At 43.7% G+C, this 18,134-nt stretch overlaps 2 protein-coding genes across 4 annotated transcripts in view; one reads left to right on the top strand and one right to left on the bottom strand.

Moving 5' to 3' along the window:
* LOC137879366 (low-density lipoprotein receptor-related protein 1-like) overlaps positions 1–18,134 on the bottom strand; it is an 88,278-nt gene that overhangs the window by 19,935 nt on the left and 50,209 nt on the right. For 2 of the 3 annotated variants that reach the window (XM_068720010.1, XM_068720012.1), the window contains exons 17-41: positions 17,786–17,911; positions 17,577–17,693; positions 17,392–17,472; positions 16,231–16,398; positions 14,738–14,920; positions 14,451–14,648; positions 14,048–14,293; positions 12,935–13,132; positions 11,159–11,363; positions 10,811–10,975; positions 10,468–10,712; positions 10,107–10,238; positions 8,922–9,149; positions 8,434–8,608; positions 6,263–6,357; positions 6,013–6,162; positions 5,683–5,823; positions 5,336–5,461; positions 5,086–5,217; positions 4,820–4,954; positions 4,347–4,476; positions 4,047–4,173; positions 3,788–3,939; positions 3,564–3,688; positions 3,023–3,397 (exon numbers count right to left, since the gene is read on the bottom strand). In XM_068720010.1, coding sequence (XP_068576111.1) covers positions 3,023–3,397; positions 3,564–3,688; positions 3,788–3,939; positions 4,047–4,173; positions 4,347–4,476; positions 4,820–4,954; positions 5,086–5,217; positions 5,336–5,461; positions 5,683–5,823; positions 6,013–6,162; positions 6,263–6,357; positions 8,434–8,608; positions 8,922–9,149; positions 10,107–10,238; positions 10,468–10,712; positions 10,811–10,975; positions 11,159–11,363; positions 12,935–13,132; positions 14,048–14,293; positions 14,451–14,648; positions 14,738–14,920; positions 16,231–16,398; positions 17,392–17,472; positions 17,577–17,693; positions 17,786–17,911 — 4,155 coding nt within the window. Of the gene's footprint in view, positions 1–3,022; positions 3,398–3,563; positions 3,689–3,787; positions 3,940–4,046; positions 4,174–4,346; positions 4,477–4,819; positions 4,955–5,085; positions 5,218–5,335; positions 5,462–5,682; positions 5,824–6,012; positions 6,163–6,262; positions 6,358–8,433; positions 8,609–8,921; positions 9,150–10,106; positions 10,239–10,467; positions 10,713–10,810; positions 10,976–11,158; positions 11,364–12,934; positions 13,133–14,047; positions 14,294–14,450; positions 14,649–14,737; positions 14,921–16,230; positions 16,399–17,391; positions 17,486–17,576; positions 17,694–17,785; positions 17,912–18,134 lie in introns of all 3 variants that reach the window. The other variant, XM_068720013.1, reaches the window with a different exon arrangement.
* On the top strand, positions 657–2,789 carry LOC137879368 (somatostatin receptor type 4-like). The gene has a single exon (XM_068720015.1). It carries the CDS (start codon positions 1,199–1,201, stop codon positions 2,243–2,245), a length of 1,047 nt encoding a protein of 348 aa, XP_068576116.1. The 5' UTR covers positions 657–1,198; the 3' UTR covers positions 2,246–2,789.

Here is an 18,134-nt window from a genome sequence, read left to right as displayed (position 1 = left end):
TTCTCGTGTTCGTAAATCAATGCGCCAAAAATCGATGAGGAGCAACTTGAAATCCATTCACCCCTATTTCCTCTTTCTTTGGTGCTGTTAATGAATTATAAAGCTCTAGCCTGCAGCTCTCTCTACTCAAATTCTTGCTTTTCAGTTTTGTTTATCTTCACACTGCATTGTTGACCTAAACCTATTTGGGTTTCTGTACATTTTCTCTTGCTGTTTACAATAATTCAGACGAGCTGAATTTACAGCTCTTGAGCTCAGCTGGTTAAACTGACACTGATAGTTCTTTATTGCAGTTATCTGCAGTAGGTGTGATAGCAGTTCAGTGTTTGCTATCAGACCAGCAGTCAATAATTACCCTGATTTCTGAAGGCAAACATGATTTCACTCTGTCTCTCTCTGTATGTATCATATCTGTGTGTGTTTTGTATAGGTGTGTGCAGGGCCAAAACTCCTAGAAATTGTACGAATCCTTTCAGATAATGAACAGACACAATTGACCCTGGGAAAAACTTTTGGCCCCATTAGTCCCTCCCACAGAGAGCAGGCCAGCCTATCTCTCGCCTGCTCTATAATAATCAGTCCAGAGTTCACCTGCCGTTTACTCCGCGTCATCCTCTCTTACTGTCGAGCTATTCACCTCCTTTCATTTCCTCCTCTGCCAGAATTGTGTGTCTCAGGAGATCCATTCCTTGGAGGCAGGAACGAGGCTGAATGTGGATTGCTGAGCACGGGCCTGATTGAGATGTCATGTGGAGTAGCCGCCTGCTTTGAGGTGGCAGGAAATCACACAATCTACGGCATTTAGCTCTCAACACTTGGACACTTTAACAAGAGATGGATGGACACCCCAGCAACTAAGAAATCAGGAGTGTCTTGACTTCAACGGAGGAGTCTGAGGTTATTTCACTCACTTTACCATCACTTATTGTGAGGACTGGAGTGGCTTGATTTATCTACAGCACTTTGGAAGCAGCTTGATTTCAACTATGAAAATTGTCATTTGCTGGATCCATTTTAAAGGGAATGTCATTTCACAATGTAGACATGAATGTATGTAATCTATGTGTGTTTTTATTCATGTGAATCACCTTCAGTCCTTTTTATTACCATCAACCTTTGAGGAAGTTATTGGTATTATCAGTAGTTTTATGACTGGCGTGAGAATATTTTAACCCAACCAAAAGCCAACAGTGGCAGTATGACTATCTCCATAACTGAAGGCAGGATGCTGCTGTTGAACTCTAATGGTTCAGATGATCTGCTGGGGAACAGCAGCGACACTGGGCTGGGCAATGTGGAGCAGGTCCTCGTCCCCGTATTAGATGCACTGATTCTAACGCTGGGAGTTGGCGGACACACCATGGTGATGATGATCCTGTGTGGAAGGCGGAGACATATTAGACAGTCCTCTCAAAGATCCATGACAGGCACAGGAACTGACATCCTCCTGCTGGCTCTGAGCGCTGCAGACTTGCTTTTGCTCTCCATGCTTCCCTTCCACACTGTTGCCATAGCCATGCAGCGATGGCCGTTCGGGGACTTCATGTGTCGTCTGGTGAGCTTCTTGGGATCGGCCTGCTCCTCAGCCAGCGCCTTCACACTGGCCATGCTGGCTGCGTCTCGATATCTGACTGTGGTGCGGCCTGCCAGAGCTTTCAGCCTCCTCTCCCCTCGCCGTGTGTCTATAGCTGCTGCGCTCCTCTGGGTCCCGGCCTGCTGCATGGCTACTCCACAGCTGGTTTTTCGTTTTGTGGGAACCCCACGCCGAACCTCTGATGGCCTCGCTTGTTTTGCTTTCCTGTCCCACAGAGAACAGCTGATCTACGGATTGTTTCACTTCCTCGTGGCCTTCTTGCTTCCACTGGTCACTATTGCGGTGGCATACGGCAGCGTCTACATGTTCCTGTTGGGGAGGCAGCATGCCGGCAGGGCTCCCCAAGTAGAGCGCTACCAGAGCAAAGTGACCCAGACGTCGGCCATGTTGGTGCTAGCTTTTACCCTGTGCTGGCTGCCATCCTATGGACTCACACTGGCCTTATTGGTGGATGAAAGCTTAGAAGCCACTGGTGCATCTCCGCGCTATGGCCCCTTCAGTGTATTTGCACGCCTCATGGCGACCTCGTCTACGGTGATGAACCCCATCCTATATGTACTGATGTCCCAAAAGTTCAGACAAGACCTACTAAGGCTCTTCAAGAGGGGAGGGGAAAGAGCCAGTGTTGCTGTGGCTATGACAGCTGCCTGAGTGTATTACCATCAACAACTAGCTTGATATACCCAAACATCTGACCCACTGAGCAAATCCTAATGGGAATCACAGTAAAACAATTATAAGCTGAGCAGCTTTGCTGAAAGACTTACTTGAAAAATGGACACAATCATTACCCTCATGAGAAAAGTCTACTTAACATGGAAAAGCAACAACACTCACAACAGCAGGCAACATTCAACAGCTTTGCCTCTTGACAAGACTGGTTGTCTGGATATTGTACAAGAAGATCAAACCAGTAGCTCTGGGAGTTGCCGCTCCCCAGCGACAGTGGGACAAACAATCCTAAATCATGCATTCCTTGTAAAACAGTTTAAAGTAAAGGCACGTTGGTAAAATATTAACAGTGCACCTGTGTTTTGTTGTGCTGAGATAAGGTCATCTGTGAATCTGTAGGCCTGTTGATACTGATATACACTCTGTTCTCAAAGCTTTCAATTTGTTTTTAGTTTGGCAACAACTTCAGAATAAAAGCTTCCTGGTTGTGTTTAGGTTCACTGGGATGATGTTTTGGAAAACAGCGGTTTTCTTTTCCGGAAGATTTCTCACTGGGGGGGTCTGATGTTTGCTACTAAGGTTCTTTGTAATTCACCAAAAAAGTGGAGTAACCAGAAATAACTTTTGACTAATGACCAATGAACAAAATCACATTTGGGAGAGGGAATAAACTGTAGATAAACTGGGATATAAGCTGGTGGAGGTTGACTGATAAAAGACAAGTGGCTGTTAGACTTAAAATGAGGGAATACTCACTCTCTACCACAGTCTTGCGGTCGGATCCGTCATCACTGATCTGCTGGATGTTGCCGAAGTGGATGTCGCTGAAAAAGATACGGTTGGCTCCCTTTCCTCCACCTCCTCTGTAATCAAAAGTGAGTGCGATGACGTTCTTCATATGCTCGGGGTCCTCAAATGGTTTAATGGGGGCATTCAGGTTGTTTTCATCCGACAGGTGGACACTCTTTAGTATGGTGCGCTCTGAGTAAAGCAGGTAGCCATCGTAGTCACGGCAGCTGCAGCTGTCCTCAGCCAGCATGCCATGAGCACAGGCACATGTCCGCTGTCCATTGCCCTGGAAAAGACAAAGCTGCTGGCACCCGCCATTTTTGTCTTTGCACACATTTGTTCCTGTACACAGAGACATGAAATCCATGAAATAATCCTACAATCAAATTGTTCAAAACAACATGAAATTGCACAACAAATGTGATGTGACATTTATGAAGTATTAAACGATTATGTAAAAGATACAAAAGATATTTTACAGTTTTAAAACTAACACCCTGGTGCTTACCTTGCTGCCTGGCCCTGTTGAAAACCTTGATGTCTTTGAGCTGTACACCAATACCAGTCCTCAGAGACACAGAGTCTGTGGCGTTGTCCTTGTTGCCTCTCTTTATGGAGCCATTAGCATGTGTCCTGGTTCAAATGTTAAACAGAAATTAAATGTAAATTAAGCTAGATGAGTGAAATACTAAGACTCGTGAATAAGTGACAAATGAGGTGGGTATGTCTGACCTGTCACTCCAGTAGATGTAGCTCTCAAACACAGATACAGAGAACATATCCATGTTGTTGTTCGACAGCACCACCTCCCTGTTCTCTCCAGTCTCCAGGTTGATGCGCTCAATCTTGTCTGTCCTGGCATCGCACCAGTATAGCAGACTCTCCTACATGCACACGGAGAGGAATGGTTGAGATGATGTTATGATGCAGTGTTCCCTGTCTGCACTGTAATATAGGGATATAAATACAAGGATGGCCTGCTATACTGCACCTCATAGTCAATGGAGATACCGTTGGGCCAGCTGATACTGGCATTGACCAGGACAGCCCTCTGAGTGCCATCCAAACGAGACCGTTCAATACGGGGGTACTGGCCCCACTCTGTCCAGAACAGGTAGCTACAGACACACACACACACACACACACATACGCACACACACACACGCACACACACACACACACAGAGAGCAAAGCACAGAGACAACTTCCTCAGTAATCAATAATGAGAGAGATTACAGAAGCAGAAGCCTCAGACAGCTACAGTAGTAATTGGAGTGTTGTTTCCTCTCACCCTTTCGCAGGGTGGACAGTGATGGCCCGAGGCTTATCCAGGCCCTGGGAGATCACCACATAGCGGAAAGAGCCGTTCAGTCTGGCCACCTCGATCACATCAAAGCCTTGGTCCGTCCAGTAGATGTTTCCTGTAGAGGATGAAGGACAAACATTAATGCTCCGGCCCTGTAAAACCTCCTTCTGGACACTACTTTCAATGACCTCGGAATTAAATTATTTTATGTTTATTTTTTTCCCTTCTGTGTCTGTTCTTTGTGTATCTCTTTCCTGTTTTCTAGTACAATAGGTTTTCCTCCTTGCTTTATATTCATCTCCCTTACTACTCCGTGGAAACAGAAAAACAAAGGATGATAGATATACTGACAGAAAAAGTGAAACTTAGTTTTATCAGTATGTATGTTTGATGCTGTTTGAATTCCACAATTTTGGTCATGTACACTATGTTTTTTACATGTCTGTGGTGTCTCTCACCTGCTATCCAGTCCACAGCGATGCCCTCCACCCTGCCGATGCCGTTAGTGACCACGTCCTCTCTCCAGGTCTGGTCTCTCTTGGCCCTGCTAATGGTGCTAAGGCCCATGTCCACCCAGTAGATAGTGTCATTGTCTGTGAAAACAAGTGAAAGAGTTGGACTGAACAGAGTTTTTCTTTACCCTAATACAGTAACACATACTAAATGCAGTGGTGAATTAATTTGGTATTTCTGAGTCATGTTTATTGTTGTAAAAAAGTCTTACCAGCATGGAAATCTATGCCCACAGCCAGGGATGTGCCTGACACTGGTACCAGGGCATCAGACTTGTCTGATGGGTCCAAAGGAATACCACGTATGCCTTCATGCACAGAGTACAGCAGGAAAGAGCCAACACCTACAGAAAAAAACAAATAAAACTCCATGTTTTGAGTAACATCACACATTTATCGTTTTCATCAATTCTTAGATCCAAATTTGGCTAAATCAAGAAAACGTGTATGAATGTGTCCTACCCTCACAAGACTGTTGCCCTGTGCGCAGGCTGTATCCTGCAGTGCACATGCAGGCTCTGGTGGTCGGGGAGGTGGGGAGACACAGCTGGGAACAGTCTCCATTGTTATTACTGCAGAGATTGGTGCCTGGGAACACAAAAGCATGAGAACAAATACACAAAACATATCAAAGAGGGGTTACAGAGACATAAACAGATGTGCTTTGGCATAAATAAACAGGCTTCATGCAACAAGCAAAACAGACCTTCAATGAGACAAGGACATATTTTCCTCCCTCATATTTTAAAAATGTATTTGCTAAGTAATTTAACTAAACTAATGTTGACGTGTGGCAGCCAGCTCTGCACCTTTCTGCACAGTTTCATTGTAGATTTTCATGTGCATCATGGGGGACGTGCTGTTCCTCAGGATTTTCCAGTTGCCACCATCCTCCTTGTCACAGGTTCCTATCTGGTCTGTTCCTTGGTCCGCCCACCACAACTTGTCTCCTAAAGGATACAACAGAGGACAGGATGCTTAGCACTCTCCATCAGAACCCAACCTAACACCAGAAGAACCCTCAACCTTAACTAAGAGCCACAATTAAAGGCACACATACATTAAACATTGACATGTGGCAGGGCTGAGCTCTCTCTACATATATTGCTGGCTAAAATGAACATCTTCTGGAAACGTACCCATGATGGCCAGAGCAGTAGCCTTGGTCAGCTTGCCCTTTACTCCGTCAAGCACTTCCAGTTCAGAGCCATCCAGTTTACAGCGGTTGATGGTGCTGTTTCCTGAGCTGATCCAGTACAACTGCTCAGTGTCAAAGTCAATGGAGAGACCTGTAAAACAAAGAGAGAGCTGATGTGCAATGACATGCCTTGTCACTAGGATGTGCTGTCTCTCATGCAGTCACACAAAGAGGTACAGTATGTCACTCACCGACAGGGCCTTTCTGGCCAGTGAAGAGGACACTTCGGTTGTTGCCGTCTGTGTTGGCTATGCTGATATTGTCCCCATCTGTCCAGTAAAGTTTCCTAAAAGGGTCAGACAGAGACAGAACTTGTAAATCATTCTTAAATCATACTTTAAATCTTACCTTATAGGCTAAACATAGTCAATAGGCCAGCTAATATGACTCTCAAGTCTCACCATATAAATGGCATTGCTCATTGTATGGCACTTATTGACAAAAAGGTTAAATAAATGATTTGAGGGAATACATTTGCTGCCTGAAGTTCACTCCACCTCACATCTCTTCTCCCATTTAAATCTAAAATAAATCTCACAACTACAGCACACATTCCAATAATTGTTAAACTTTAGATATACCACATAAACTTGGCAGGACTGGATTTAATTGAAACTGAATTGCAAACAGATCTCAAGTTAAATTATGTTATTGCCCTTGGGGTTTTTAAAGTTTGTCATGACTGTTGTAATAGTTTTTTTAAATATTTCGTTGGTTGATTGTTGGGTGGCTGCATTTAGCTTACCTGTGGTCATTGTTTGTATGCTGGTTTTGTGGTTCTGTGTCGAATCTTAGGAAATGATTTCTCTTTTGAAAAAGTGATATTGATCTAAATAAGACTGCATAGTCGTATAAATGGGTAACTATAATACATAGCACTATATAATATTATTCTAATAGTAAAAGGACTAGTAACAAAACAATCATGTAGAATCGATTGCGCATATGGTCTGCAAATCTGGTCAGCAAATCATACCATATGTGACTGTAATAGGAATGTTTAAAACGTTGCAATATGTTGCTCAAGTTCAACAGAGGCTGAAGAAGTTGGATGAAGCGGATATATAGCTATGGAGAACCACTTCAAATCAGCAGCTGAAAAATTACTTCAGGCTTGTTATTGCCTTCAACTTCGTTGCTTCTCAAACTGGTCAAAGTCCTCACACATGCATGCGGAGTATACAGCACGGAGTATACAGCACGGAGTATACAGCACGGAGTATACAGGACAATGTGATTGTGTGTCACTGTGTTTAGACTGCGTGTAATCCATGTTTAAAGGGTTTCTATCCTCTCCCATCACCCACTTCCTGTTAAATCCCACCACATACACCACACCCTTCATTTGTTTGTGAAAATGCCTTTAAATAAAGTTTCTGCAGCATTTAAACGCCCTCATTCTTTTTTTTTTTGCACACACACACACACACACACACACACACACACACACGCGCAAGTTTGAGTTTGTCCCTCCCTGACTCTCTTTGCCCCCACCCACTCCTGGACGTATTCTGGGCAGTGTGTTTGTGTGCCAGAAAGAGGAGACAGTCCCAGCATATGGATCCAGCATCTGCTTCTCATTTTCCCCCATGCCAACAATGCTCAAATCGGAAACATTCCTCCGCTTAAGTAGGCTAAGTCTTTGAAAGCAGGAAGGAGTACACAAAAAAACACAAGGAGGCAGAGACATTTGTTAAGAAAATATCCTCTCTTCATCCACCTCAAATACTCAAAAGCACACATATTCCTGCAGGACAGAACTAAATATATAAATACAGATGGTCTGTTTCTGCTCTTGAGACAGAGAAGGGACAGAGGCCAGGTTCTGTTTGGGGAGCTAAGGGGGATGAGGTTTCAAGGAGAAGAAAGGAGGGAAAATGAATATTTGCTAAACGAGGCAGGATGTATGATAAACACTGGGTCAGAAATAGCGACAGATAGCCACAGAGACACTGGCAGTAAATAATTTAGATGACTAAGCTGAGCGCAGCAGCCATCTTTCAAAAACAGAAATGGAGCAAGATGTAGAAAGAGAGCGACGGAGGAGAAAGATGACACAAGGGGAGAAAAATTGGAACCACATCCTGAGCGAATTAACAGTCAGAGGTCAGCGACCATCTATACCAAACTACTCTGCCTGTCATCGCTGACTGCAAACAGCAGGGAGCCTGACAGCCAGACACCGCCTGAGTGTGTATAATTGTGTGTGCGCACTTCTGTGTGTAAGTGTAGTAGGTTAAAGGTGAAATCAGGAGGGTGTCTGAGAACAATTTCTGAAAGCTTAATTTAGAATAAGTATGATAGATTTTGTGTGTGTGTGTGTGTGTGTGTGTGTGTGTGTGTGTGTGTGTGGACGACCAACCCTAGTATTGGATGCAGCACTAGACAGTGTGGTTTGTCGAGGCCCTGGATGACAGCATTTTTGAAGGAGCCGTCCAGTCTGGCAACATTAATCTGTTTCTTATTGGCATCATAACTGGTCCAGAACAGGTTCCTGGACACCCAGTCCACTGCCAGGCCGTGAGCATTGGGCAGATCTGAAGAAAAATATATGACATACACACAGAGCCATTAATCAGAAGACACTACCCTCCAAAGTCTTTGTGTGCAACTAGTTTCAGTTACTAAGCTATGATTGGATAATTCTTGTTTGGAGGTGGGGTTTAACGAACGGTAAATTTAAATTTGCAAACTATAAAGAGTTGTCTTCTTGGAGCAGGACACTGCTTTAAAACACATGAACAATATATCCAAGTGAATGATACACAAACCAATCTGCCTGTTTGAAAAAAAGCTGTGGCAATGATCCCCTAGTCATGTGTTTAATTTGTTGTGTTGCCTGCTCCGTACCAGCAGAGACCACAGTCTCAACTCCAGTGCCATTGATGAAAGCTCTCTTGATGGTCTGGGTGCGGACGTCTGACCAATAGATACGGTGCTCCAGAGCATCGTAGTCCACCACAGTCACGTTGTCAATATCAGGCACGGTGAAGGAGATGATGTAGTTGTAATAAGGGTTATCGATGTCCACCCCTCTGATCTCAATCTGGCGAGCATACAGCAGGAACTGACGAGACTCTGTAGGGTGGGGAACATGTTGACAAGCATCCTTCAGTAACTCCCAAAACCTTCGGAATTCAATGGGGGTAATCAGGAGTTAAATGCAGCTTCAAGACAAAAGTCAAATGCATGAGTGGACGCAAATGCTAGGGTTGTTGGGATCGGTGGTTGCAGCATGGATGGGTGCATCTGAGCATTATTCCTGCCACTCGAACAAACAGTTAATCCAATTGCATCTTTGACTCTAATGATTGTGTCTGGCTGGCTAACGCAATAGCACAGCCGTGACAGCGAGAGTAAATTCAATCAGTGCAGAGACATTACAATTGCATTGGTCTCAACAGTCCTATCATCGTTCAACTGTGTGCAGCTTAAATGATAGACAGGACGAGAGGGAAGCAGACAGAGAGAGGGGGAGAGTAATGACAGTGTCAGGGCTGTATCGGCCAGGCCAGACTAGGAGGTGGATTTGGAAGGTTGTGGCTGATGCCTGCATCAGACAGAAAGGGGCTCTCCATTCCATTACCCCTGAAGATAATAGAAAGTGCTTCCCTGAATACTAAACTCACACACTGAATAAACAGGCCCGCTCTCACTTTTCACAGACAGACACTTCAATGCACTCCAAAGCTGTCAAAGCAATAGCAACTCAAAGTGAAAAAGTCTAGATTGTTTAATCCTCTCTCTCTCTTTCTCTCTCCCTCACACACGCACACGCACATACACATACACACACACACACACACACACACACACACACACACACACACACACACACACACACACACACACACACACACACACACACACACACACACACACACAGAAATAAACAATTCTGTAAGGACTGGGACTACACTGTGGCATTCAACTTGCCAAGACAAGCAGAGGGGAAAATTGTCTGCCAGCTCAAAGGGGAATCAAAGAGTATGTTTAATACAGTAACTGCATTTATGCACGTGTGCTCACGCTTACCATAACAAGTGCGTTTGTCAGGGCCCAGCTTCATGAGGTGAGGGCAGGCACACGAGAATGTCTGATTGTAGTTGATGAGACATAGATGAGAGCAGGGCTCCTTGCCATCTTTAGCCGCACATGGGTTAGGAGCTAGGGAGAAGTGAGTATGGAAAAAATGATTCAGAATGTACACTTGAACCATCTCATAAATCAACATTTAGACTATTGAGTTGTCACTCTCATAATGAATATACTAGTGTTTAAGGAATAACTAGTTGCTTCTGTAGCTACATTGGCAAGCTTTTTCGAGCCCTAATTTCCAAACACTTTCAATATAGGTCAGTATGTGTATGTTCACGTGTAACACTGTGTTTCTCACCCTGCGGCTGTCTGGATGGATGGTAGACCTGGAGGTCAAAAGGTTGTGTGTTGGTTCTTTGGACCACAGTGACGTTGCCTCCCGTCCACTTGTTCGCCTTTGCCAGCGTGTTGGTCCTCCAGTCCGTCCAGTAAACCTCTCCACCATACATAGTGACGGCGAAGGGATGTGACAGATACTCATGTCCCCTCAGAACCTCGATCAGCCCAGAGCCGTCGTACTTGGCTGAATAAATGGCATCAGACCTGCATACAGCACAACTTTTCAGTTAGTTTCTGGGTATGACTGAAGGACACTGAAGGTGTTTGTGTGAGCGCGTTCATGTCTGTGCCCTTTTTATGACCTGGCATCGATCCAGAGGATGCGTCGCTCTAGATAATCCACAGTGAGTCCATTTGGCCAGCCTCCGTTGCCGGTTTCCTTATGGATGGTCTTCCTGCCTTGCCCACTCATGGATGCAGCTTCAATCCTGGGCAAGCTGGCATCCCAGTCTGTCCAGAAGAGGATCCTGCAATGTCATTCCACAACATGCAGTTATCAAAAGATTATAGTGCAATAGGTTCAGGATCAGTGTGTGAAGCCAGCTCCACAATCACAAACATGTTTACCCTTTAAATACACGTTTAACTCCCATCATCATTTATTGTAAATATGTTTTGTTTGATGTCTGCAGGAGGTACAGTAAGCATACCCATCCCGGGGATCCAGGGCGATAGCTCGAGGGTGCTCCACCTCCCCAGCCAGCAGCGTGGTCCTCATGGTGCCGTCCAACTTGGCCACCTCTATCTGATCCAGGTTGCTTTCCACCCAGTAAATGTTTCCTGCTATCCAGTCCACTGCCAAGCCCTCAGGAGTAGCCAGCCCATACTGGATTACCACATCGAAGCTGGTTAAAGCTACGAGGACAGACGAAAAGGATAAATGGTTAACATGTTTTGTTTTGTGTGTCTTTTAAACTTTCTTACTTGACTTGAAGATACAGTATGTCATCTTATCCTCTTTTATGACTACAATGGGAATTCAAACAGTATTGAGTTTTTATCCTTGACAAGTTCAACTAGATGTCAGTACACCTTTGATTGTGAAATCTATCTAACTAATCTATCTAGAAATAATTACCAGGATGCTGTTGCATCACCCATCTTTGTTTAAAACTGCTGGAGAACTCTGGTCTAATCATATTTCAACTTGCTACTCAGTAAAATAAAGATTCCTTCGGGGTGCTTAAGTTTGTTAATGAATTCACACAGTATTTCAATATGTATGGATGAAAGCTTCGAAGGCTGGGATTTGCTGATGGCAACATTTCAGATTGCACTGTAACCCGAAGCAGTGATCCGCTTTGCTTCAAGTATTTACAAACGATATAAATGTAATCAAGCTATTAGGATTCAAAGTTAACATTGCATCACAATCTGTGATTCCTTTAATCAAATTGTTAGCTATGTTCGGGAGAAATCACATGTCAGTACGATAAATGAAAACATAAATAAATACAGTAGTGGCTCAGCAGGGGTTGTGATACCACAATTTCAGCAAGAGAAAAAAAACTAAATATGTGGTGTGTTGCTGGGCTAAAGAGACACATTTTCCAGCCTCTTTCTATCCCTTTCATTTTCCACTGGGTCCCTAATCAAAGGGACAGGGCTAATTATTTGAGATGAGTCATTATCCTGTCTGAAGCAATGAAAACACACACTCACTGTATGTAGCCCATTAGCTTTGCAAAGGAAATGTGGCACATAACTACATGCACAGAAAAATACATAAATGCAACATGACTTAAGTGCAGACTTGTACACATGATTTGCTCATTTATTACTGCTGTGGTGGTGATAGGCTGTTGTTTGTAATGCACACTGGTCATGATTGACTGGTCTGGCCTTTATGAAACTACATCTGATTTTCTGCTCACAAGAAGCCACTGTAACAGTACCAGCAGTGCAGCTTACCGACAGCTACATGCAAAAAACCTGAATAGTTTAAAAGATATTCTTGCCTGCTAGGTCTCGTCACAAACAGTTAAATCACAACAAAGTTGTTATCACTGAAATTGAAAATGTACAAATGGTTTACCTCAACACAACTAGAATATATTTTCCCAGTGTGCAACACCATATTTAGAGATTAAAATGTTATGACTCATAGGAGTCCAGTAACTTGTTTCTGACATTTTGTCCGACTTAAAACATTCAATACTCCAAATATCTATCTTCCCTTTATCTGATGGTGTTGTTAATTAATTAAATTAATTCAATTAAATGTTAATAACCCCAACCAATGTGCACCAATATAATCTCTATCCGCTGATGAAGACCACTTGATGTGGCAGAAAGCTCTGGAAGAAATCTAGAAGGTGGACCTTCCTTTTACATCACAACGTAAAATATCTGTAAGTACCATATATTTAATCCTAGATGGTACAAAAAAGTATTTTAAGCATACTGATCGTGTTAAAAATGCTCACCGCCATTCTCGGACAGTTTTCCACGATAGATCTTGTCCTCCACCACATCTGTCCAATAAAGGGAGCTCTGGCTGAGATGGAAGTCCAGGGCAATGGTGTTCCTCAGGCCTGGTACCAACACACTGAACTCTCCTTTATTCAGATCAATGCGGCGGATCTCGTGGCGGTTTGAGAAAATGATAAAGGGCTTGAAAGGATCTGTGGAGATGAACGAGATAGATCAGTGAAGAACAAAGCAGATGGTAAAGGGTTAATGTCCTTATTACTCAAAATACTGCAGAGCAGCTCTGCAGAGCAGCTCTGCTTTACAGCGTGGAAAATATCGCAGCCATGTTACACTGCAGTGAATGACTTGTCCAATGACAGAGGGGCTGTGTTGAAAGTGGCTCTAATCCTGGGTAATTAAAACACTGAGTAAATAAGACAGGAGTTATCTGTAGCTAACAGGCAGCCAGATGAATGACAGGGTGCTGGCGGCTAGCCTCTAAGACCTGGCAGTGAAGAGCACAATCATGAATTCATGTTGCCTCATTGGCAAGTTGCTGCAGGGAGAGAACTATATTCTATATGTGGATAATAAAATTCCAAGCTGATTTGCTGTGACCAAACAGTTATCGTTTTTTTACATCTTGTCCCCTCTCTGACTTAAACAAAACGCTTATCTGTTCTTCACTTTATTCTTTAATAGTTCCGATTCTGTCTTTTCATAAAATAATAACAATGACAGCTAGAAACCAATGCCCAGGTCTTTTTTTATGTTTTCTTAGTCATTTACATGAGTGAACAGTATTTAAGCTCTTTCTCTTTTCTGTCTCCAGTGCTTTGTCTATTGTCCAAAGGAGTTTCACATTTTGGCATACTGAGTCTTCTCTAACCACAGTTTCCTGCTTTGGCGGCCTCTACTTCGGTTGATCCCAAACTCACACCACATTTCTGGATTCTGCAGCCTTGAACCCTGACAAAGCCCAGAACCCAGTCACTTCTCTAGCGTCCTCCCTAACTGTACAGCTACAATCAATCAAATGTTTAAATTCTTCACTGATGTCTCTTGCCTTCCCCTGATCCTTCCCGCCCACCATCTCCCCCTCTTGTACTGTTTCCTCAGTCCCTTACCCGTGCTCTTGCAGTTCTCCATGTCAGGCTCCAGTTCCCAGCCCTCGTAACAAGAACATTTCACACTGAACTTGTCCTGTTCGCAGCGTTGACTGCACTTAAGGTGTTTGGCACAGAAGCTCTGGATTTGACAGGTCTTGTTGTCGAGCCCTAACTCCATACCCAGTGGGCACGAACAGATTACCCCCTCGCCAGGGGCCACTGTACAGTTATGGCTGCAGTCGCCATTGTCCAGTGAACACAGGTCTGTAAAACAGAGAAAATCTGATCAGGACTGACACAAGGGATCGCTACACAGAACTGTTATTAAACCCCTGAAGACAGGATTTTAAGATGCAGACTTTTACTCGCTGTTATGGCGTTCCCTGTACTGAAATGCAGCCTGGGCACTGTTGTCTCTTACCGCAAAGTTTCTCATCAGAGCCATCTGGGCAGTCATCCGTGCCATCACAAAGTTTCTCTGCAGGCAGGCAGATGGTGGAGTCGTTGGCACACACATGGTGAGAGAGCTTACACACCAGCGTCTCACAGTTGTCCTCGTCGGAGTTGTCCTCACAGTCGCTGTCTCCGTCACACACCCAGGCTTTGCTGATACAGCGTGCTGAGGACAGAAGGCAGGGTTACTTTAAAAAGAACTACATAAAACTGACTTTACCTACTTCTCATTCATTTGAAGTATGGTCCCCTCACCAGAGTCCCTGCAGCCAAACTTGACAGCTGGGTCACACATGTGTGTGACGCCCTCACAGTTCTTCTCGTCGCTCAGGTCCATGCAGTCGGTGTCTCCGTCGCAGCGCCAACGCAGGGGGATGCACAGGCCGTCCATACGACATTGAAACTCATCTGTATGACAACCTCCAGGGGGACGCGTGGCTGCAGAGAGAAAGATGTCATTAAGACTCTAAAGTGGCATTGTCTTGAATCCTTGCCTGCATTAATTACATCAGGACACACAGTCTTGAGCAGAGACAATGTGCAACATCAAAAGACTGTGAATACAAAAACTAATGAGCTGTTTGTTGGAAATCTGGATGGCAACAAGTCTTAGCAACGGGGACGACTGACCAGATTCAAATATTCAGAGGGTCATTGCTTTAGTCATAAACACCAGCTGCCAATGAATCATTTTTGTTATTGTTTCAACGTTGCTCTTAACAGCACAAGCATAATACTGAATAGATAATTAAAAGTAGGTATATCTTCACAGTTATTATATCACTCACTAAACGACTAGGGAGATTAATTATGAGCCAGTGTGACTAATAGGGACCAGGGACTGACTACAATGTAAATACTAGCTATGATTTTAGTGCCTAGTGCAGTCCAGGGAATAAATGACAAAACAGTGTGGGGATGCAATCATCCATCCATGATAATAACGACTACCCAGTCCACCACTCTCAGCAGTGTTCCTTGAATACTGTTTAAAAAGAGACCAGCGGCTATTTGTATGTGAATGGTGGCTTTTAACGTCTGCTTCAGCTTTTAATATTGACTAGTTAATAAAGGTTTTTCTTGGTGACTGGGGGGCAGAGTACTCATTGCATCATGTGCAGGTTCTTCAGGCATTTCCATGTCCAGGTGTGCATAGTGAACGCTAGGCACACCTGCAAACAAGTTGGGATCAGGAGAAATCCATTAACATGCATTATCAGTGGCTGGTATCAACTGCGGTCAGTCCCATCAGCTGCAGCAACTCATATTTATGATCACGTAATCTTGCCACAAATAATTACTGAGATGTGGTTTTATGCACAAATAAACCATACCAGGGTAATGTGTTTATAGATTTTATACTGAACACATTTTAGTTATTTCAGTTGTCTTAATTACAGGCATCGTCCTGCAGGTGTGCAGGTATGAACAAGGACAGAAAATCAACACCAAGGCAAAACCAGCACTCTTTGAGAGCAGCTGTGGACTGAAAACTAGACTGCAGAAAAAGTTATTATTATTATTATTTAGACATCATTTTGTTCTTGACTTGACATATTGATATAAAAATGAATTACCACTGTAGTTTTGATATGACATTTCTTGGCAAATGGAAAGCATTGTTACAAGCATGGTGGTTTAATTGATTTAATAAAATCACTATAAATCCTTATTTCCTAGATCTTACTAACATTAATGTGAAGAGTTTCCTAACTGTTCCACCTGATCGGCAATGTTGAAACACTGACCCTGATTGGTGCAGTTTGCGTGTGTCTCGTCACTGTAGTCCCCACAGTCGTTATCGCCATCACAGGTCCAGTAATCTGGGATGCAGCGGCCGCTGTTACACTTGAACTGAGCGCTGGAGCAGGAGTGACTACAGCCTGCCTCGTCACTGTTGTCCCCGCAGTCGTTATCTGAAAAACAAACAGATTCAAACAACACCCACTCTCTCACATTATGAGGCACCCACTGCCTCAAGGGGAACAAATATAAATATAAATATGCAGAAAGTAATTGCTTTTCTTTCTTTTTTTTCACAATTAACACAGTGATAGAGAAAACAATGAAATACAAATGAAATAGAGTATGAGAGATGAAAGTAAATAATGACAGAAACTGCATAGATCAGACCATGCACCATGAGGGAATGTAACGAGCACTGATACATTGAGCTTGGCAGCAGAGCATCATAACTTAAGCAATTTTTTGCCCATACTAATGTAAAAGGGCAACCTGATGTAAAACCTTTAGTGCATTTAATTTCATAGTAATCAGGGAAACATACTCTGTGGTTTAACTACTTTTTATCATTCAGCCTGACATTCTATTGAATCTTTACCAAATTAAATTGTATTAAAATAAATTATTTAACTACACTTTTTGCATGACTTAAAAATGCATTACAAGATATCAAATCTAATTTAGCTTTGAACCTATGTGCAGAAGACTACAGTAAATATAGGAGAGCAGTATTGGCACTTGTTGGCCATGTTCAATGCCGAAAAGCAGCCCTAGCTGTTTCTGAACTGAGCCCTAGAACTAGGCTAGCATCATGGCTGTTGTGGTGCATGTTGATCTATGCACTAACCGGTCAGGTTTGGACAATTCAACTCATCAGAGCCGTCCCCACAATCCTTTTCTGAAAGACAGAACCAATGGAAGACAGCAGAGTGGGCGAACAGCACAACACAGTACAACAAAACCAACAACACAGAACAACAAAAGACAGCAGAAACAGTAAAGCTAAAAACACACAAACGTACAAGGTGACAAAAAGAAGAGTGTGTGCCAATATGGGGGTGGTGGTAAAACATGCACAGCAAACCTGTGACAAAGGAAAGCAAGTGGTCACCACTGTAAACGGGCATACAGGAGAAGAGGAGAAGAGATACAGAACAGACACTAACCATTATCACAGCGCCAGTTTATGTTGATGCAGCGTCCGTTGTTGCAGGTAAACTGGGTGAGGGGGAAACATGTGGGGTAGGCTGTGGACAAAAACTACAATTTAGACATTCAACGTTAAAACAACCTCTAATAACAGCGATAAATCACACTTCAGCTATAGACCAAACCACTGAAGTTGACCAACCACAGGATGCAGGTTCATCTGACCGATCACCGCAGTCATCGTCCAGGTCACATGTCCAGGAAATAGGGATGCAGCGCCCACTGGCACATGAGTATTGATTAGGTGGGCAGGTACGAGCTAAAAGACAACACAGCGGAGCTCATGTCACATGTGAACGACTGAAAAAGACCCATCAGATATTGGCAGGGTGAATATGCTTGTTTGTGTACCTGAGCAAGTAGTGTTGGATTCATCCTCATCGTTCCCGCAGTCATTGTCCCCGTCACACAGCCAACGCAGAGGGATGCAGCGGTTGTTCTTGCACTTAAATCGGTCTGTAGGGCAGGTGTGCTGGTCTGGAGAGAAGAAAGGACACGTTAAAAGGCAAGAAGAAGTAAACAGAGAAAATGTGTAGACTGGAGAGATGACAGTTGCAAATGAGTGAAAAAGAGAGCAAACATTCTAGCTGTTTTGGACGGGTGTTTGCTTTGTCTGGGACGTGAACCACCGTTGGTCTCCAACCACAGACAGACAGACGGACGGACAAGCAGAGAGAGAGCTTTTCCAGATCCACGGATA

Source organism: Cebidichthys violaceus, unplaced genomic scaffold, assembly GCF_023349555.1.
Source record: "Cebidichthys violaceus isolate CVI_PGR_0920_01 unplaced genomic scaffold, fCebVio1.0.p SCAF_25, whole genome shotgun sequence".
Lineage (NCBI taxonomy): Eukaryota > Metazoa > Chordata > Actinopteri > Perciformes > Stichaeidae > Cebidichthys > Cebidichthys violaceus.
This window is presented reverse-complemented; position numbering and strand designations above follow the sequence as displayed.